General features: G+C 41.3%; 1 protein-coding gene across 1 annotated transcript in view; it reads left to right on the plus strand.

Annotated features, from left to right (window-relative positions):
- Positions 1-22,884, plus strand: part of Cad99C (cadherin 99C) — a 138,449-nt gene that overhangs the window by 37,694 nt on the left and 77,871 nt on the right. The window contains 1 exon segment of the mRNA XM_072301979.1: positions 1,147-1,269. Coding sequence (XP_072158080.1) covers positions 1,147-1,269 — 123 coding nt within the window.

The following is a 22,884-nucleotide window of genomic DNA, read 5'->3' on the forward strand; positions in this document are numbered from 1 at the left end:
TCCATTCGAACGAGTTTAAATTTTTTGATCTATCACGAGCAAAAACACATCAGCTTTTTAAATAACAGCGTCTACTGAGTAAGCCAAAAAAGAAAATTTTCTGCCGAGCTCCTGGAAAATTCAGTTTATATCCCGAAAATCCTCCGATTATTTCAATTGGTTTTATGAATATACAGTTAAAATTTTAGGTTTTCTCTTTTAGGAGAACCCTAGTAGCAGATTTATATAAAAAAATGTCAACGAATACCACTCATATGTATAACGGTTATATAACGGTTAAGTAACGGGATGTTCAAAGGAAACCGCCGTCATAACCGTTATTAATAAAATAATTTTATAAATTGCGCGAATAACCTTTATAATTAGTTCATATAAAATTTATTTGTAAAAATGTTTTATACAACCGTTAGGCTTCAGTTATACATCTTTTATATATATACGCTATTTATATATATATGTTATAGAACCGTCATAATTAAAAAAAAATTAAATTATATTAAATTTAAAAATTTAAAATTGCCTAGTCCCCGACGTAAATAGCCTAGATGCTGATCGTCGTTAACTAAAACTAACTAACTAACTTTGATTATACACTCTTTGTATAAATACGCTCTTTATGTAACGGTTATACTTCGTTTATATACTGTGAATTTAGCTCTGCCACTAGGGAATTAACACGCAATTTTAGCAGCGTTACTCAATTCTGGTCCTTTTTTGCAAGATGCAGTCTTCTAGTTGGACTGTATTTTGTATGGAAGAACCAACTCGTTTTACTTTTCTCAAAGACTGTTTAAGCGGTCTCTAATTTCTTTACAGAGATTGGCTGTTGCAAAAGAGCGTCCATGCTCCTGGTACTTTCCTTCTGAACATGACACAATGGGTGTCTGAAGCTTTAACTGCCGCTTTACGTAGAAATTTAAACTGCACGACTCAAAGAGTTATTTTGAATTATAAGAGACCTGTTCGTTGAAGTTTGTCGATAATTTGGATGACTTAAGAAAATTATCAACAACGGTTCAAAAGAATCCTGTGTTTTATGTATAAGAAATATGAAGAATACTTTTGTTTTCTTTGATAAAATTTTAAATTTGCATCCAATTTGCCAAACAATTTTTTAATCTTATAATTGTCTCTGTTTTGTTGTAGCTTACGTGCACGATTAGAGCAACCAATAAAAAGCGCACAATTCCGGTGATAGTTCGTGTGTCAGATATCAACGACAATGCTCCGAAATTCATCAACACCCCGTACCAAACAACTGTGTCCGAGGTAAGGTGATCGCTCCTTATAATATCGTAATAAATTTATATTATTTTTAGACGCTGAATATTAGAGTGGACCTATTTTTCACATTGAACAACCACTTTTATAATGCTGTATGTATATATGTGGCCGAGCCTCAGAATCACGTAGGTACGCATCCAAACTCCAATGTTTCAAAATTTCTGCGCAATTATCTATACTTCTATACTTTCTATACTATAAGCTCCCGCAGACCTCCTAATTTTGCGTAACTGGTAACGCTTAGCTCCAGCGTTCTACCGGGCCGATTTTCATGATTTTTGCGGCTATCGACGGGCAATTGTCTCTAGATTAGCCCGCTCTATTCAGTTTTTCAAAATATGACCCAGGTTTTTTTATATTACGTGGTAAAGTTGCGAATTCTCCCATTTAAACAATGTAAATTTATACTTTTTGTCATAGTTTGTTTGAGCGTTCTACCGGGCCGATTTCCATGATTTTTGCGTAAATCGACAGGCAATAGGCCCTAGATGAGCGGTGGCCGAGTCGTCCAAGACGTCGGAGACGCCCTATGAACCAAGATGTGGGTTCGATCCCCGTCTCCTCAATCATTTAATTATTACCTGATTATCATTGTTCGTTGTTTTACTGCAATATTTCACTAAGAAGTCATTCCCAAACGCGTCCTTTTGACTTCAAAAACATTTTTTTTGGTCTTTATTCAACAAAAACAAAAATCATTTCATTCTAAAAGTAAAGTATACGTCATATCGTAATTTTTTAGGAGAAAAATAAAACCAACATTGACAGGAGGGTAAAAATAGGGCCGCGAAGCGGCTCATTGATGGCGCGGAGCGCCCTCAGGGGGCGTAGCCCCCTAGTAGCTTCGTAATCCTGTTTTTCTCGAAGGAGACAGATTCTATAGCTCTGTTTTGAATGCATCATTCCTCGTTTTAGTTTCCTCAGAAATGATTGCATGCCCCATTTTTCGCAATGAGACTAGATGTATCCGAATCCCGAGAACACCCCTGAAAATTGCCCACAAACTCGTTTCATTTCCCTCTATTCCAGCAGATTATTCCCATGAAAACGGGTCAAAAATGTTATCATCATTAACATTTTCAGGAGGGCTTTCAATAAGAAAAAGATTCCCGTCAAATGTCGGCCGGATGCCCGGAGCATCTTGAAACGCCGCACGAGTCTTCAGATGTTGCAACATTTCCTTCCATGTCATACGAATTTCTAGGAAGGCTTGTCAATATTTCCCTTCTAATTCTACAGAAAAACGTACTCGCAATTTTGTCTACGGGGCGTGAAAATTTCAAGGAAATAAATTCTTAAATTTCCTCAGAAGTTAATATTTTATCGGAGGAATTTTCGTAACATTTAAATGTTGATATGGCGTTTTTCGGGGCGCATGGCAGCGCTCACAACTGAACGCGGGCTAAGAGTGAGACGAGCTATCTATCATAGTTTGTGCATCTCTGCCAAGTCTTTATTTGCCTGAAGGACCCTGAAAATTCAAGGAACTAGGGAGATTTTAAACGATTTCTACGCTGACCCGGCAAGAGTGTAGTCAAGCTAAAGCGATACCCGATGACCCTGTTGGGCTCGAGGCGCCGCGCTGGGTAGACTACAGTGAATAATGACTACTCTTTAAAAATCTTGGGGGACGGTGCCAAAAGTATGCCTTGGCTATTGCGCAAGTGTTACCTAAAATGTTTTCCAAAGTGAAATTTGGCCGCGTGCACATAATCAAGATCTGCACCTCACACTTACGAGAAATACCTTGGTGTGCTTTTGCTTTACTCAAATACATCCTCTTCTTTTTTCTATCATCAATCATTTCCCGTGCTCTGTGCTGTGCTCCTGGTATCATCTTAATTTTTATGATTGATAATAATATTTTGTGTCTTTACAACTCTTCTCGCGGGTCTGGACGGGTCTCATTAGCTCGTCACACGGGTTCACTTTCTTGGCAGCGCGTTTAAGTCTCCAAGCCTTCGTATTCTTATCATCGTACTCGAACAGCGCTAATTGTAAGCTCCTCGAGACAACACCTCTCAATTGAACCAGAGTTCATTCGCATCTGGATCTAATCCATACTGGGATATGTATAGCGTTCATTCCTTCAACAGCCTCATTGATGTGATTCTTTCTCTAAGGAAATGTTACTGAACTCAATGACAATCTTTTCCAAGGCGGTTTGTCGTATAATAAAAATAAACTCTCTTGTAAGTCTTGTGTTCTTTACAAATTTGAAGAGATGCTCGAGAGCGTAGTGACGTCCTATCAATTTCCAAATGGAAGGTTTAAAAGACTAGGTGCATTAGTGCAGTTTTTGAAAACAGTGGGTTATTAATGATTTCAACTATGAAACTAGTCAAAATATATAGTCAGTTAAAGAAATACCACTAAGATTCAATTTTTAAGCATCAAAAATAGAGTTTGAACTTTCTCTTCGCCAAGGGGCTCCGTATAATTTTGAAACTTTAAACGCGGATTTCTTGAAGTTGAAAAAACTGTGCTTATGCGCCTTGCCCTCCAAGCCCCTTCAATAAATTGTTTTCTAAAGTTGTTTTATTTTCACGGGTACACCCCCAAATCAAACTACTTTATCGGCATCTTATCCACACAGAAAGAACGGTCTTCGTGAAACAGGACAATCTTGTGCTCTCGTGTTCGTCCTAAGAATCTCTAAATTCCTTCAACTATTTATTGTTTGTCACAAGTCGGTTTTATTCGACTTTAAATACTTAAAAACTTCAACTGGGTTCTCATGATTTACGTAAAAGCTCATCGAACGTTTCACAGTGCACAAATAACCTTTGGCAAGCATAACGAGATTCTTGCGATGAGTTTGAAGCAACATGGGGTGTCATTTCTGCATAACTCCGCGTCCGTCCTGTTGTAAAAACAAGAAACTTAACTTGTTCTCTTTCTGCAAAGCAATTCGGTGAGTAAATTCCAATTGCGCATATACCTCAGTTTCCGAGTTTAGATTCATATCATCCCATATTTTTTGTATGGGAAACCAATCAAATTCACTTTTTGAAGTGGATTGCTCTTTTTTTAAGAATCATCTGAAAAGTGTTGCCTGAAAATTGTCAGCCGCTGATTCTGTTGGTTTCCCTCAAAATAAAAAAATAGGGACGGGAATTTTAAGTCACTGCAGCTGTTGAGTGTGAAGAATTCCTTGAATTTTCAGAGTTGAGCCGCATATTTTCAAGAAATTTCAGGAAGGTAGATGGACCCTGCTGCGATATTTTCGATAAATATTACGCAACTCTTATGACTCATAACCCAGAGGTTTATAAAGCGACAGATTTCTCTGTATGGTTCGCGGAAAGCGAGGGCTACGGTTGCTCGCATTTATTTGCGATCGTAAAAGGCAGCCTAAGCATGGAATCCTAATCTGCACTCAATCGTAATCAACTTTTAAAAGCGTCCGTTGTCTAGTTCCCTTTCATTTCCTTCCTATTTCTGGAGACGCGACGGGCTCTGTATTCTGCTTTGATCGTTTTCACTTTATCTCAAGTTGGCAGAGACGTGAGCTCTCGTGTTTTTACAACTCATCTGCTCACTGATCAACGCCTTAAGATTTTTATGAGTTGCTCCCAGATTGCTCAGTAAAGTCTAATCTTTGATTGGAAGTGATGCGTCGGAATTGACAACATTTTCTCACGCAGCTCACTCGAGCGAATGAGGAATGTTTGAGAATAGGACACAATTCTCAGCATGCTCTTTTTTACTCTCGTGCTTTTCACCACCGGCATTTTACTCTTCTTATCCTCACTCAACTTTCGGATCCAGGATAGTAGAGCTCATTGAGTACGTATTGTATCTTATAGGTATTGCTTACAAAGGAAACAGGACATTCCGAAGTATTGATTTCCCTCCGCCGACTCTAAAATTCTCCAAAATGTCTCAAAGCTCGCAATTCACTAGTTAACTTATTTTTTCTCCTTGCAAATCTCTTTCTCTGAATGAGATCAACTTTCTATTTTTAATGTTAAAAAGAAGAAGAAAAACTAGTGGTACTTTGAAGTTTTGTCAGGTCAATGGGAAATATGAGGATGCTCGTAATTAACCCATTGAACCTCGTTGAAAACCCATTATGATCAACTGTAGAGTTTGCCCGTAGGAGAGCGTTAAGCGCATTTGAAGTTTTCATTTCAATCCCAAGACGTATCGCACGCCTTTGCTTGTAAGAATGTATAGTGGCCTATTTGTAGTCAGTGCTTTTCTTCTATTTTTATGCGTATGTTGTTTCATGCTTTATAATTCTGTACCCTGATGAGGTCTGGGTGTGGTTGAAAAGCTCTGGCCGAGTGAAAATGCAATTTTCATTTGGACGTATTTCTACCAAACAGACCTATGTGGAGGTGAGAAATATGGGGTGTGCTCGTGCTCGTTAGTTCTCTGGCCGTAAGAGTAAGTGAGAATAATAAAGCGCCAGTGACGTCAACGGAAATGGATGCCGTCGATGCTGCTGCTCGTGCTCTTCGTAGTGCGCTTTAACTCATGAGCCGTGTCCACAATGCTCTCGTCCCACCCTCGTGGCTCATGAATCCCGCTTTCAGTTGGCACATAGGTCTGTTTAATAGAATGTAAAATCCCGCTTTTCCAATTCTTCAAAAGGAACCACGCACACTTTTACATTGTTTCTTGTGCAGCTTTCTAGAGCGCACCCCATATTTCTCACCTACACATAGTTCTGTTTGATAGGAATACGTCCACTTCATAAACTTGCACAGCGTATGGTAATTCTGCTTCTCCTTTATTAATCGATTGATTAATTGAACTGGAACACATTCGATGAATGGATTAATCGATTAATCGGTGACTAGTCGAAAACATGTGAGAGCTTTTAGGGCCAGCTTGGGATTGGAGCAAGGAGGACGCGAACGTTGTTTCACCGTTCTTGTACCTTCGTCCTCGTAGCCGGGCCTGTACGATCTATTGTGCGAGGTGCCGCGGCGCGGCGGCCGTGCGGATTTTTTAGGGCATCTCTTCTATCACAATTAAAACGTGTGCACATTCTGATCTGCTCGCCATCGTCAAGGAGCCATGTAACACAACGTGTAATGCTCCCCTTTTTACGGGCGAGTCCGCTTGACTGCTCTTGGTTGTTGATTGCGCCTTGCGCGGGGTCGTGCGTGCCCGATGATTGATGCCCACGTGGCCTTGAATTATTACCGCCAAACCGTTGACGCACCTCTCAGTGCAGGCACAGATAAATACCATAGAGTACATAGAGTCGTAATGTAATGGGAGAGCTGGCGCCATGTTCTGCTCGACGAGTTCCGAGCCCGGTGTGCGCCGAGTTCGGGTCACTTTTTCGATACATGTTCGATCCAAAACGGCGGTGTGGAATACGTGGTGATTCCTATCTTCTTTGTTTACATCGGATGGCCGGGTACTCGTGTATCGCAAACAATCGATTATGTATCGAAAAAGTGACCCGGCATCACACAGGAGTCTCGGAATTCGGGACCTGGAAAATGCTCAAAAGTGGCGCCAGCTCACCCGCTTACATTACGACTCTATGTACTCTATGATAAATACACGCATACGATTTCCAGTAATGTTGCATTTGCATATGAAAAATAATGATTTTTGAACCTCCGGAATGAGCTCGATGAGATACAGTCCCCGAATACTCAAGTACTACCTTTTGCGTTATTTCAGGCAATAAAATATGGCAACACCCGTTTTTTTAAGGGGCTTTGAACTCAAAAGAGTTCTTACAGGAAGCAACTTGCGTGCATTTTCTGCTGAAAGAATTTAATTCCGGGGTAAGAAGAGTCGCCTTTTTTAGTCATTTTAAATGATGGTGAAAAACTAGAAAATTCGAAAACGTTTTTTTAAACTATGAGCGCAAGGTTTGATTTCGTCGAAAATTGGCCAAAGTGACTCTAATACAGCCTTAATGAACATACTTGAAGGTCTTTTTGCTCCTCCCATGGGATCGTTATGGAACAACGCGTGAAATGCCGATAAACCCACATTTTTCGCCAAAATCTGCCTTCAGATCCATGTTGAGGCCATTATTAGACCCGTAAATAGACCGAAAATGACCAAATCGTGATGCATTCTGTACAGTATACAGTATACAGTATACAGTATACACCTCCAATAGGCAAAAAGTCGTGAAGTTAAGGAATTTCAGGGTGGGCCCAAAAACGGCCCTTTTTGAACCCCTTCTCCTATCAGAATTTGAATTTTTCAAATTCTACTCTTTTCGGATGTACTTTTAATAGCCAGATTTGGATTCCTCGCTAAAAGTCAGTCTAGTATCAAGTAGAGTTCATGCTCATGCATAACTCATACGGATCTTTATACCTAAATTGTGTGCTAAAAGGCGTCATTTCCACCAAAGCCAGCGACTCAAATGAAAATCGCAAATGACGATACGATAGGATATCGTTATACGTTAGGAGTCAGATAAAAACTTAAAAAAAAAAAAAATAATTTCGTATTTTAGAGACTAAAAGGCAACTTTTCCACGCCCCACGTTGTAAAAAATCGAAACTTTTTGTTTTTCGCCGCACCCTAAGGGACACGTCCTTCGTACTACTTACACTGTGCATCTTCATCTACCATTTTCTCTCGTGGGTTTTCTTTCAGATCCAACGAAACTCCCAAAAATTAATCTCCATCTCGGAATTAGTCCGTCGATTCAGACCTTTGAAGTTGATAGGCATAGCGATAGACAAAGAGGACGACGGGAAGATAGAGCGATCAAATTTATTGGTTAAAACGGATGGTCGCAATAGCCGTAAGAGGCAAGCTATGCTATAGACAAACTAACGGGAATTTTCGATAGACCCTTTAATTACTTCATCATTTTCCCCCTTAGTCTGAGAGAGCCTCCTGTTTCAAGCGATAGGATCGCTCCATTTTCTCGCTGTCTTTTTCGTTTATCATCTTAAAGATGAGCCCACTGAGGAGCATGACCACGCCACATTGGGAAATGATGGAGACGAACTCAAGCGGAGTCGTAGCTTGCGTTGCGTTTGTTCAGAGACGAGGAGAGACCTTCCATTGCAGTCTTGGCAATGCTTGAGACTCCAACATTCAACCGTTGACTTTCCTAGTAGGTGGATGTTAAACAACGTGTCGGGTATTTTCTTTCGCAGACATACCCAAGTTAGGCAAAGTTGCTTAGCTCATTATACGTCACTCGAAGCTCCACCTAGTAAGTAGGTTAACAGCCGAATAAAGGGTGATAACTGGTGCTTTATAATGATTGTCCTTAAGGAAGTGTTGAATACCCGTAAGTGAGAGCTTCCACCTGTCGCCAAGAGGCCAGTGCTGCCATGCTAAGGAAGAACGCCGTATGAATATTCGAGAGTTGTCAAATTTCCCCGGATAAAACACATATTTTTGAGGAGAGTTAAGCATATTTTTCCTTAAAATTTGCAGATGATGCAGATGAAATTGCGGACAAAATTGTCTGAGAAATTAGAAGAAAAATATCAGAAACTTTCCCAATAAATTCGAATTTAATGGAAGCAAAGTTGGCAACGCCTGAAGGTTCATACGGCGTTCTTCCTTAGGACGGCAAAGTGGAAGGTATCTCTTTGTCTTGGTTTGCAGCGTCCGTCTGTGACCTTACGTCCGATTCACTTTCAGTTGCAATCGTATTTATTTTCATCGGGATCCCATTTCCACGCATTTAGACTCATGCCACGTCAAGCCGCGTCTCCAGCTTGTCGAGTTTCAGGATCGAATTCCTCAGTGCTTTCTCCTTGCATATATCTTCTTTCGGTTGCCGTAAGATACACATGAAACGTTGATTGCTTCGAGTGCAAGTGCAGGAATATATGCAGGAGTGTCAAATACCGGGTGCTCCAGAGCACTTGTCTACTATCTTTTTGTCGAATTCGGCCGAAAATTGAGCTTCGAAACGAAAACTTTCAGGGGCAAAGCAACCCCAAAGATTTCAATGAAAATATTTTCAGCCCCCCGAAAACCCATGGGGAGGGCTTAAGGAGATGCCCTCCGTTTTTCGCATATTTCAATCAGGAAAAGTATGTTTTGCTTAGGATTTAAACGCTATAGCCAAAAGTAAGAACTTTTTGTGCTATGCTTTTTATCCCTGAACTCTCATTTTTTGGAGTCACGGGGCATTTTGAGGAAATTTTTGGGCAAATATTAATTAGACACGGTGGACGTTAAAATAACTCGATTTTCAGAGTCTGAAAGTCTTCTGAGAGAAGAGATCAATATCTTTTCATTGATGAGCCACATGACCCCTGTCCATCCAAAATTATGGGGGCCACGACCTTCCGAAATTTGGGGGCTTTGAAGGGCCGTTAGTCGAAAATTTCAAACAGCAAGAGTATGTTCTGACTTGAGTTTTGGATTCTACGCAAAAAGTTACGTAGAATCGGTATGGCGTATGGCCCATTTCCCCCACTTTTCTTTGCACCTCTTTTCCCTCAAAAACACGGATTCTTATGGAACATCAATAAAAGGTATTGACCGCTTAAAAATGTAGTTAATAATTTTTTGCTATAGTTTTCTTTGGGTTATAATTACCAAATTCTCGGGTTAAAAAATTGCAACCTCGTTAAAAGTCAGAAGCGGATCGCACCTCGACGGCATCGGCGACAGTCCAATGCGCCAGCCTTTCGCAAGTCGCAAACTCTACAGCACATGGAGAAAAACAAGAGTACATTAGTAGCAGGAACCTTCCTTCATCCCAAGATGTCAGAGAAATGTACATTTTCGATCTATCAAACCAAAATTTTTGTCCGTTTCCACCGAGTCCTGTCGGTTGATCTGACCGAAAAAGAAGTAACTTAATGTAACCTAAAGTGATCATAAACATTTTATAACTGTATTTAGAATTAACGTATAATGTAGGGACAATATCCCAAGGCAAAAAATTGGAGAAGGAAAGGTATTACGTTTAATCGTGAAAAATAACGCCAGTTACGATTTGACGCGACGGTACGAGCCCGATCGCTCTCACGAAAGGTGCTAGGGTTTTTTCACAGGGAGTAACAATACAAGAATCATAGGAGCACCCAATCGTGCTTGGGTTGTTTTGACTTTTAACCCTGTGCATGAAGAGCCAAAGAGTGGCAGAGTGTGTAGGTTAGGTGGAGCGTGGGACCTGATCGGCGGAATAAGAAGCGTGCTATCAAAGTATCAGTGACAATGGCGACCTTTAAACGGTTGTCGCAAGTCGCGACATCGCCCATAGAAGAACCGGGCTCCGTTTATTCAGTTGTTCCGGTTTCTGGTCCGGTCCGCTTCGGTCGATGGTGGTTGGCAGTCCAGGTATCGGTCCTTTATTCGGGACCTTCCCCCTCTCCTTTCTCACTTTGCGAGCTCTCACTGTCTTGCCGCTCGCCCGCTTCCAGTTTCCCGACCAACTTTCAAAATCCCCGCATGAAGCCATCAAAGTTCATCACGCAATCGGGAAAGGCGGAAGTCGAATAATCAAAGGAAACAATATTTCATGCCAGTAAACTACTCACTATTATACGGCATCTCTACTGAAATATTTTATTCTTTTATTATGTCCTTTTCCCCTTTCAACGAAAGAAGTACGATTTAGTTCAGGTTGTTCAAGTGGCTGGTTAGATCGTTATTTTTCTTCTTTTTAGTGATGTTTAAAATATATTGGTGTCGAACTAATCTCGATTTATGAAACTTCTACTAGATACAAAATGGGAAACTTTTCGTGTACGCTAGGGAAGCGCCGACTCCCCTGACCACTGGGAATTTTAAACTGTGTCACCACCCTTGCGGGGAGAGGAAGTATTGTCATTCAAAAAAAAAAAAAAAAAAAAAAAAACCCGAAATTTCATAATTTCCAGGCTTCTGAAGGTGCATGGAGTGAAAAAAACCAAATTCGAAAAAATTCGTCCGTCAGGCGTCCCATAAATCTTTGCACAGCCATATCCCTAAAAATCTATTCGTTGTTCAATTTCATTCAAAATTTGCGTGGAAGACCATTTCTATGGTCTCCCTATGCACGTCAAACGATTTTGGGGTGCGCTAAACTTTGGGGGGGGGGGGGGCTATTGTCCAAACTTGATTCTTAGCAAAATCACACGGAACGCTCATTTTGAAGGACTGTAAATTTTGAAAAATGCCTTTAATTCTTTAAAAGTTGGTACCAAACACACCGCCTGCGTCATTAATTAAAATTCCAAAAAGATCTTTGAACTAAAATGAAGTCAGTTTTACAGAGAGAAAAAAGGACAAGATGACGAGTCTCTAATAATAGTTTTTTGTCACCAGCTTATCGAATTCGGCATGCACGGTGTTTTAGCCACAGGCTGTTTTGGCAACGTCATACAAATAGTATGTCCATGCAACCATTTTCCCACATAAAGTAACATACACGAATTAAAATATTAATGTAAATTTAACTAAATAAATGCAGTTATGTTCATCTACATTCATCCATGCAAATTTAGAGGGATTTTTAATACTTCATGCCAGTAGTATTAAGAGTGTGATCGAAAGACTGGAGCCTCGAACTCTGATCAATGATATGGAAGGTTGATGCACGAGTATTTTGAAAAGCATCTCATTCTCTTGTGCACACAAAGGCAACACTGTGAGGCTGTTGCGCGAATAATGGCGTCCAATTTGTATAAGGCAGACCGGCTGCAAAAAGCCGTGAAGAACAGCGGTTAGGGTACTACCTATTCTCGAGTCATGTTGGTAAGTGGTAACACACACTCTTCGAGGTCATTTTGTCGGTGGTCCCGCCTCAGTTACCAATGGTGGGTAAAATACCAGCGATAGCGCGTCTCCTTTCAGGGGGTTTGACGAACGAAAAGCGTGAAATCTCAGCCCCACTTGGCGGCGATGATTGGCATTTAAAGCTCCGGCCATTACGAGGTAATACGAGGATCCGAGCGTTGAAAGCTTCAGTAAATTGAAAATTAATTCGGGACCCTTTACCGGCGCGGCGTCATTACCGCCCACGAAGATCAGCGGGCACACTAAGAAGAGTAAACATTGTTTCCGAACAAACGAACAAGTAGTGTTAGATGCCTCCTCCTGCTACGTCTTCAGTCGTTTAATCGTATAAGACGTGCGTCATTTCTAAAAGCTTTTACTCTTCAAGTGTTTTTTTTTAGATTTGCATTTTGGTGGCCAAAAAAAACCAATTTTTCCACTTTTGCCGGATCCAACTCCATCAGGGTTTTACATTCTAGTGGGCCCAGTTGCATTGCGGACTCTACTATGCCTTGCCTCACATTTACGCCACTGCAGGATGTTTGGAGGATCGCAGGTGGCGTTCGACCACTCGCATGTGGAATGTTGCGTCTTTCATAAGCGCAGGCAAATTGTCTTAAGAAACTTACGATCACATTATAATTTTGTGCTTCATCCAAGACCTCATTTTCAGTGGCTAACTGTAGACTCTATCGGAGACGTTGCGTCGTATTATTTTCGATTTGAAATGATTTGAGTGGCTCGAGTTTTACATGATAAAGCTTAGTTCAGCATCACCTGGTTACTAAGCTCATTTGTGGCCTGCATCGGACTTGCAGTCGCTCACTTTAGCAGTGATTTTTGGCTCGCCAAGCCATTCTTCCCTCGTTATATTACAACCCTTCACCAAGAAAATAAAAGTACCCGAAGAGCAATCGGCTGGATGATTACCCTCCTAGAAGCAAAAATAGTGCGTTAAAGAATTTAAGGACTCACGCCTCCCCAGTTCTGAGCACAGAATTCTATGTTTCATGCCGACTACCTCTAGCGTGTTGACTAGGACTCTGCTTAGTTTGCCAGCGTTTTCTTAGCTATAGATTGGGAGATGGTTTACCAGTGATCGTTGCCTTGAGTGATTTGTGCTCTCTTTGCTTTCATATAAGCACCAAAACCGAGGAAGAAAAAAGAAAAAAAAAACAGGAGAGTTGGGCGTTTGCCGTTTGGGTATCTACAAACTAAGAAGGCGGATGGGGGATGTCATTCTTTCATCATGTTCCTTTAAAGAAATCAGAGACGACCGGCTCCGAGATCTTGCCGTGTTTATGTGGACACAGTTTAATCAAAAGGAACTTTATTCATCCTGACTTGAGCTCTGAGATCCTTAAGTGCACATGCACGAGAGGGCTTATGTTAAAATAGATATATAGTTCCTTTTAATTCGAATGCGTCCATGAGGAATAACCCTTGAAGCAAATCTAAAGTAAATCGGTCGAGTAACTGCCGGGCCGGGGTCGTATTTCTAATTTTTTACAGGGGTACGAGGGCCGTCTAGGAAGTTAGTTTACCCATACAATATCTCCTATACTAAGATAGATAAAGAAAATTTGTACAAAGCGTTCAAAAGCCACTTTTTTCAGCTCTTTAACGCGGTATAGATTTTTAAAGGTTAAATAAAACGCTAGAAAAGTGGATTTTTTTCTGAACCCTCATTCTCTCCGCGCGGGTTCAAAATATCACAGAGCGCCATAAGCAAATGAGCTTCTCTGTGTCTATCACTTACCGCTAGAAAGTGGCTTAGAAATGGTTGAATTTCATGCAATATATGGGGAGGCACATTTTTCCTTCAGAAAATTGCAGTTTCATTCGATAATTAGTGGGTCTGGACTGCAGTGCGTGAGAAGGTTAAGATATACAATTTGTTAACTCGTGGAGTTGTGCCGCTGAATTTGGTTTTTTCGTGTGAATTGCGCTCCATAATTCGTTTTTAACCAAAACAGGTGGCAGAAACTGCTCAAATTCAAGATAATTTACGGTAAAATATTGGAAACGCCACATATTTATAAAAATGATGCCTCTTCGACGAAATTTTTTCGAGAGCGGGCGGAATCATGTGATGACCTATGAATAATTCAGTCAGAAAGTGGGAGTTTAACGGTGACAATTCGGTTAATTTTTGTTCAAATACAACTGCTTTTAAAGTAAACATGGTCAATCCTGCAAATTCCTAGCTGATTAATGTTCTTCCTCATGTTTTAGATGATTTTCATTCATCTCATAACCACTTTTTTGCGATAAGCGATTGATACAGCACTTACAGCAACTCACGCGCTGATGGCGCTCTGTTCTCAGAAAAATAAACTTTTTAGTCTATCCCAGATAGGAAGAGCGCTGGAAAATCAGAATAATTAGCACCATTTGGCGGGTTGGAGGTACCTCAACCCATCTGTCATCTAGTCGCCTCTCACATGCGTCGCACAGAGGGCCACAAGCCACCTCGAGGCAACGCATACTCCCTTCGCATCTTTAGATCGGGATAGGCGATTTAAATCCCTGATTATTGCCATTAATCGTCGCTCCTTTGACCAAAGGTCTCATCTCCATTTTTACGTGAGCTCCGAAAAGCATGAAGCTACATGGAAAACAGGCCTCACGTGAAAATTGAGGTATGCCTTTACGCCTTAGGACTCAGGAGCTACGAAATATGGAAGAATAGCGGCTTTTCATATACGCTTAACTGCAAATTTAATGAAGTCTTTTAATCATTTGTTTATTAGTGATTACCATCCACTAATAAGAAGCTAGATAGCGTTCACGGGAACTAACGCGATGCTCGAGGCCTCATTGCGGTGGTTTTCCCCGGGGCCGAGGAGCGGATTCCTCGCGTTAGACGCCGACGCGCCGCGGCGCTCATAACCAACCCTCTGTGCGCCGCGGAGCTCATAACCAACCCTCTGTGCGGTGCGGGGTTGGCTCGGTGATTAGTCGGCTATCAATAGTGCGAACGATACCTTGCTTCTACATAGTGCAAATTATTCTGATTTTCCAGCGCTCTTCCTACCTTGGACAGACTGTAGAGTTATATTAAACCAAATTTAAAAATCTATAGCGCGTTAGAGAGCTGAAAGTAGTGGCTTTTCGACGCTATTTACAAATTTTCTTTATCTATCTCAAGTTAAGAGATATTGAATAGGCAAACTTACTGTCTGAACGACCCTCGTAAATGATGGTAGTCCTTTGTAAAGATGTATTCCCAAAATGTTACTACAGAATTTTACTTGGAATTTGTTGAAATTGTCCTCTTTTTGGTGCTGTTCTGTGTTGAGGATCGCACCTGTAACTCTCCTTGATCACAGTGCATACCTTCTGATGTCTCCTAACTTGAGGAGCTGTTGAAGAAACGACCATGGCTACAACCCAAAATGTCATCTGAATAAAAGATTTATTCGAATTTCGTGCCATGTTCCCAGTCGGTATCTTGCAAAGTAATATCCTACGAGGTCTGTTAGATTAGAAACCGGATTTTGGTCATAACTAGCCCACACTGCGTCCAAATTACGTTTTCTTGAGCTTTTCTGATAGCTGAAAATATGTTTAAGAACGCTACGTTCACAAATTTGAAAAATCCTAATTAGCTTCGTTGGTATGTGGCTTGAAGTAAGGCAACCTCAAGGGTGTTTTGCGATTTTTATGTTTGACCGAACTTGTCTCCCTTTTTTCGGTCTTACACTACATTTTTCAACCCACAAGGACGATTGGAGTTTCGTCCCTATATCGTAGCCGTACACTACAGTATTTTCACCGAAAATTATCCTATCCAAAAATGTAGAATCATTGTTAGGACGTTCAAGCAGCTAAAGGGAAAATGACATTTGGTTGGATTTTCGTTCAACGGACAACAATCAAGGGGCAAGTGTACCGGAAACTCGATGCGTGTCTACATATTCTATCAAAATTGTATGTACAGAGCCTTCAGAAATATTACTCTGTTCAACAAGCTCGAAACGACCATTTTCGAGCTCTTTTGCCCGCACTTCTTCCACGTGACAAATGTCAGTTGCCGTTGAGGGTCGATTCCCATGCTCCTCATCTTTGACGAACTCCTGACCAGTTTTGAATCGTTTAACCCATTAAAAACAGTGGGAACATCTCATGCAATGATCATGATAAACTTTACTTAGCATATACCAAAAGTTTCGGTACAAGGTGTACCGAGTTTAAAACAAAATTTAATGTTGAATATTTGCTCTATCAGTGATCGCATGATGAAAATCGCAAAACGCACCTGACTTACTCGTATTCAAGATGACACAGAATAAACACTGATCAAAATAAACAAAATCTGTGAACGTAGCGTTCTTAAGTATATTTCCAGCTATCAGAAAAGCTCAAGAAAACCTAATTCGAACGCATTGCGGGCTAGTTATGACCAAAATCCGGTTTCTAATCTAACAGACCTCGTATACGTGCTTTTCGTTCCCCGATCGATTTATTTGCGTACGTAGCGTCTCTCTCCGGTCGAGTTATTTGATCGAGTCAAAGGAAGACGATGAGTTAATCAGAGTCGGTGAAAAGCCTTTGCTTCAGCGCAGCTCCAGGCTAGGCGGGGAGGGATAAGGGTGCGGTGAGGCAAGACACGACTCGGCTTGGCTCGCTGTGCATATGGTGGGGTGGCGCGGTGGGGAAGGGGAGTCCCATGAACTTATGGCTTCCTCTAATCGTAAATGAACGCGTCAACTCAGCTTAGGGAACTTCAAGAGCCGTAGTGCAATGATCCCTGCCACGCAGAGTTGTCGCGCCGGAATTACGTGTCATTTACATGCAACTCATGGTATCATCGACAGTAACGAGTCCAGTGTCTCGAATTTTCCCGGCGCGGCACGGTGACATGCACCCAAGTGCCTAAGAACAAGGCTTTGAATCGTTCTTACAGTTTAGGTTATATAGGTTTCCTAAAGAGTTCTTCTTCCAGGAGCCCCAGCTGAAAATTGTGATCAAAGAGAGCTTTAAGGAACCCCTCAAAATAGCGTACCATATTAAAAGGACAAAAATAACGAGTTTTGAATACAATTCAAAAGTATAATTTCAGAAATGGGTTCTTGAAAAGGATTACAATGATGCACCACCACAAAAAATACTAAGTACGAAAGGGGATGCAGTGCAAGTCTCGAAAACTTTATGGTCGGCTAAAATCTACTCCAAAGTTTGTCTGAATCGTGGAATTTTTCTTCTTTATTTTGCTTTTTTACCTACCTACCGAAGTGTACCTAAGTATATTTAAGTACGGTGGAAGGACCGACAAGATTCGGCCCCCGTGTCTCCTTTATTTATCGATGAGTCTTCAGGCAGTCTATCGACCAATGCGACGTCAATACATGTACAGCAATACATTGCTCATCCATCAATAACGCAGAGTTGAATTGATTTGACCACAATCGGCCTGCCAGTATATCTCAATTGCTCTCAACAAAAAATGACCACCTTTTCGGGTCCGTCCTAATTTTATTTGGAAACGGCCGGCAGAACACTTTATTAGTCCTGACAAAGCCACGAAACTTTGAAAGTAACCATCACCAATTCTTGCCGGGTCATTTTGGCCCAGGATTATTGCAGTTGCTCCACGATTGCTAATTTACTTTGAATTTTGTTGTCATTCATGATTCCTCTTCGCTCATTGCTAAGAGTTCAATGAAACTTCGAGCAGGTTTAGACATAGTTAAGTAGCAGAAATAAAAAATAGCAAGTATAGCTTAAAATAGATTGTAACTAGCAAGTCTTCCCGAGTATATCTTCTCGACGATTTTCGCGACAATATACTGAAAATAAAAAATAAAAGTGACAGTTTCCATAAAAATTTGCCTCTGGTTGTACCATAAAATCTGGTAGCTGTCCTCCCTGGTTTTCAATGTTCTCGAGACAGTTTTGAGGAAGGGGGGGAGGGGGCAATGTAAGATCTACGGATCGTTAGCCCAATTTTTTGAATTTGAGAGTTTACGGCCTGAACGAAACAAGGTGGATGACATTTTCATGAGGCGGGCAACTTTATATCGTCGCGTCGCGTCGGTCGAGAGATCTGACAATGCGATCAAGATGCAAATTCTCCCGAGTCCAGATTGCGTATTAGCCGTTAATTGAGTCCTCAAGAAGTCAAGATGACTCCTACATTTATTTGAAAAAGACACTCCTACGTCGAGATTTACAAGAGTGAATAGGAGGCTATGTGCTCGCCGACGAAAGGCGGGGGTGGGCGATGCAAGTGGGAGAGGGAAGGGTTACGCCGAAGGATGCATGCCCATGAACAGGTGAATTATAAATAAAACACGAGCCCGGTAACGACTTAATCAAAAGCTTCGCGGCGCAGAGCACCTCAACAAAGGCAATAAGCAATAAAGCAACAAAAGGTCCCGATTGGGTGGAGACCTCAAGGAGGGTCGGCGGGGGAAGGGCGGGACGATAACTTGGGCAAACATTACCCGCCGCGGCCGCCAGAGAAAGCGATCCTCGCCGGTCCCGTCCAGGAAGTTCCGCTGTTTGCGTTTTATGTTTCCTCTTTACCCTTCCTAGTTTTTAGTAGGTGTGTTTAGGTTGGTTAAGCTTGATCCACACCATGTCGTTTTCCTCTCGATTTTCCGATTTTCTCCGTCAAAATACTATGAGAGAGGTCAGCGATAATCGATGGGAAGTTCCTGGCGAGGTGGACGTTAAGGCTTGCGCTTATTCTCTGGTATTGTAATCTTAGTCCATTCAAGTCCGCAACTGGACGTATTTCTATCAAACAGAACTATGTGCAGGTGGAAAAGATGGGGTGTGCTCGTCAATGCTCGGGCCATAAGAATGAATGGGGAAAAAAAGCTCCAGTGACGAAGCCGCCGCTCCAAATGCCCTTCGTCGACTTTAACTCATGAGCCCCGTGCACAACGCTCTTGACACGTGCCCACGGCTCATGCGTTTTGCATTTAGTTGGCACACAGTTCCGTTTGCTGAATTAGAAAAGCGGGATTTTACGTTCTGTCAAACGGAACTATGTACACACTCCATGAGCTGTGGCATGTGTCAAGAGCGTTGTGCACAGAGCTCATGAGTTAAAGTCGACGAAGGGCAATTGGACATATTTCTGCCGAACGGAACTATGTGCATTAAGACATGAGCCCTGGGACCCATAAGAATATATGCATAACAGAGCTCACGCCATAATGCACATAGTTCCGTTTGGCAGAAATACGTCCAATTGGAGCGGCGGCTTCGTCACTGGAGCTTTTTTCTCCCATTCATTCATATGGCCCGAGCACTAAGAAGAGCACCCCATCTTTTCCACCTGCGCATAGTTCTGTCTGATAGAAATACGAGCAACTGAAAGCTATATTCATATGTTTGTTAAAACATCAAAAGACTGCAACTCTTTTTGTCTACTCAACGTGAGTGTGAAAAGATTTGTTTTCTTCTTCTTTTTTCCTTCCTTTCTTTCTTCACTTTCTCTGTTACTACTACTGTTCATGCAAAATAAAAAATTCACCGTATTTGATGCTTTCAGGATCACATTCAATATTTCCTACTCCTGGAATCAACAATAGTAGGATACTAGAGGCTGTAAATCAGTGATTTTTCCCTTTTCTCTTTTCTTTTGCTGTATTATTGAAGAGGAAAAAAAAACCCCGTTAACCCTCGGTAGCATCCTTTTTTCCACCTTCAAGTGTCATAGCATGAGTGTGCCCATTATCATTTAAGATGAACTGATTGGCTTTACACGATAATTCGTTCAGGTTTCCACGGACGACGACTGGTTAACTTTTCTAACCATTCGTTGAAGTCTCCTTGGCGGGTTCAACTTTATGAGGCAAACCTGCGCGTGACTTAACTTACGCCGCACCGTATGTATGCGGATATGATTTTTGAGAAACTTCCCTAGGCAAGCTGACTCCCTGTGGGCAAGGCTAGAATTGTAAAATTAGTTGGAAATCAGTAAGAGAAAAGAAAAAAGAAAAGGAAGTAATAATGGATACTTATACATTTTTAGACCTTGTTTCTATTTGAGGCCCTGAAGTTCCTTCATTATAAATGAGTAAATTCAATTTTTATTAATGAATCTTACTTACTTACTTACTTATACTTACCATAGTGGTGCTACAGCCCGGGGTGGGCTTTGGCCTCCAAGACGACGCGTCTCCATCCTATTCTGTCCATGGTCTTTTCCTTCCATCCTGACACGTTCATACCTCTAAGATATGATGTCCTTGGTTTTTATTTTCTCGCTCCCCTAAGGTAGAGGAAGTATTGTCATCCTGCAAGGGGGGAAAAAGTTGAAATTTTATCATTTCTAGACGTTTTAAGGTTCCAAGAGTCAAAATAACCATACTTGAAAAAATGTGTGTCCGTCCGTCCGGCGTCCCCCAAATCTGTGTGCAGCGATATCTCAGAATCTATCTGTTCGATTTCATTCAAAATTTGCACAGAACACCATATCTATGGTCTCCTTATGCACGTCAAACGATTTTGGGGTACGCTAAAATTTGGGGGGAGGCTAGGGCAAAAAGTCCATTTTTAGCAAAATCACGCGGAAAGCTCATTTTGAAGGACTGTAAATTTTGAAAAATGCCTTTAATTCTTTAAAAGTGGGCATCAAGCACAACACCTGGCTCACAATCTTCAGTGGACAACGCTCGTTCCCATGCGGTCTCCGATCTAAGTACTAACTACGCCCGACGAAGCTTAGCTTTGGTGATCGACCTAGCGACTGAACCACTACACTACCTGCGCGTATACGTGTTAGGGGCGTAATTATGCCATTTCAGGGCCCCTATTGGAGTAATTTTGCCAGCAAATGATGATTTTGTCTTTGAATTTGAATCCGATACTTAATTTTTTTATTATTCTTTTTAATCCATCAACATGTAAATGAAGTTTTATAAGTTATGTTTCTTTGAAAAAAAAAGGAACGCATTAAAATTCAAAATTATAGCTAAGGATGTAAAAAAAAATAATTAAAGTTGACATTATACAAAAAATATAAGTTAGCAGATACAAAAATTGAAAGTAAAGGAGTAAAAAAGTTGGAAAAGAATTAAAAATAAATTTGGAAAATTTTAAAAAAAAAATTAAAACTGAAACATTTTAGGAAGAGTTAAAACTGAAAAAATTAAAACCAAATTTAAAACATTTTTTTAAAAAAAAACTCTTAAGTTAAAAAAAATAATGCTTCAATAAATACATCTAAATACATATTATAGCGGTGATAATAGTTTTACCGATCTCATTTTTTTGTGTTTTAATTATTTAAGTGCCATCATAAACGAAGAAGGTAAAACAGATTATTCAAGAGTGTGGCTACCTAAACAAGTTTCCGTTCCCTCTTAGAAAATCCCCCCTCCGAAAAAATATGCATCTCTGTAAGATAAAGTTTGTGGTCCTCGTATCCCGAGGAAATATTCCCCCACGAAAGTGAAATAGGGTGGGGGAAGAGGGAACCATCTCTACTTTTTGGGAGTGAGTGCGGTTCGATTAAGACTGATGTCAGAGACTTACCCTCTGAACCAAGTCCTGACCTCTGTCCCGCTTACCTCAGAGATATCTCTGCACCTAGGTAAGTCTTTCTCCCGACGTCAGTGCCTCTTACCTCAGTGCTGACTTCTTGGGTAAGTGCTTTAACACTTACGTCAGAGCAAACTGAACTGACCTCAGAGCAAATTGCACTGACCTCAGTGGAAAATTCACTGACCTAACACTCGCCATTTTTACCAGGGATGGCGCCAAGGGCGAGATCAGAGACAAGAGACCTTACTTTCATTCGGGGACTCAATATTGTCTTATGGACAATTATGAGGGGATAACATTTATCACTTTTGTCGGCTGTTGACCTACCTGCCAGGTAGATGTTGCAAAAAAAAAAAAAAAAAAAAAAAAAAAATACTCCGGGCGTGGGAGCTGGAAGTACCGGCTTTGGAGGCTAGACTGTGCGGGCCATATAGACATACCGTCGGTTACGGCCTCCTAGGAGTCATAGGCTAGTACTACTCCGAGTCGCCGCGCCGTTGCCCGGAGTGCTCACTGCTCCGGCCTCCGAGCGCGGTAGCCACAGCTATTTTATGTTAATCTGAAGATGACGCCATTTTCTCAGGGACTAAGAATCGTGGAACCCGGAGTTTACGTATACGCTTGACCTGGTCGCCCGGCTTCCGAAGCCTGAGCACTTTGAACGGACTTCGGCTTCAGAGCCTGGAAGTACGGGCCTCAGAGGCCGAAATCGCCAACACCTGGAGCAAACGGGTCCCACGCCCGGAGTCTTTTTTTTAGAGTGTGAGCTTCGGGTGACGCCATGATCTAGAAGCTATAGATAGAGTGATCCTATGCTACGCCAACAGTGAAATTCGCAACACACCAGCAACAACAATTCGGTTAGGACGAAGATATCCTAAGGTTTCTATGGTTTCTTATGGGACTGTTGCTGAATAAGGACTTATATCTTTAGAACCAACTATTTGAAAATCTGTGGCAAGATATGGAACTAAGCCATTCATTAAATGAGTTTCCGATGAAAATTTAAACGTAAAATCATGTACTGTAAAAACTCCCGTAAGATCCCATGTATCTGAGATTATGACGAAGATGGCAATTGGCCATTTTCACTCCCCGCCCGCCTATCGAATGACCGTTCCAAGTATGTCACGTTCATTCGTAGGTCACCACCAATCAACAGTTTCCATATCGTTGAAGGTACCAGTATTGGAGGGTCTCTTGTCTCTGGACGCGAATCATAGACAAGGTTTTTATGTTTGTTTACAGTTGAATCATGACGTAGCCACCGCGTCTGTCTACATAAAGAACGGTCTTTCATCCGAGTAACTAACACGCTCCCTCAACTAATCAACGAGCGTTCTCTTAATTTCTGTAATAAAAGAGCCTCGCCAAGTTTAGCCCCTTTTTTGGATACCCGAGTTGGTCAACGGGAAAGCTCAAATG

Source organism: Bemisia tabaci, chromosome 6 (genome assembly GCF_918797505.1).
Source record: "Bemisia tabaci chromosome 6, PGI_BMITA_v3".
NCBI classification, from domain to species: domain Eukaryota; kingdom Metazoa; phylum Arthropoda; class Insecta; order Hemiptera; family Aleyrodidae; genus Bemisia; species Bemisia tabaci.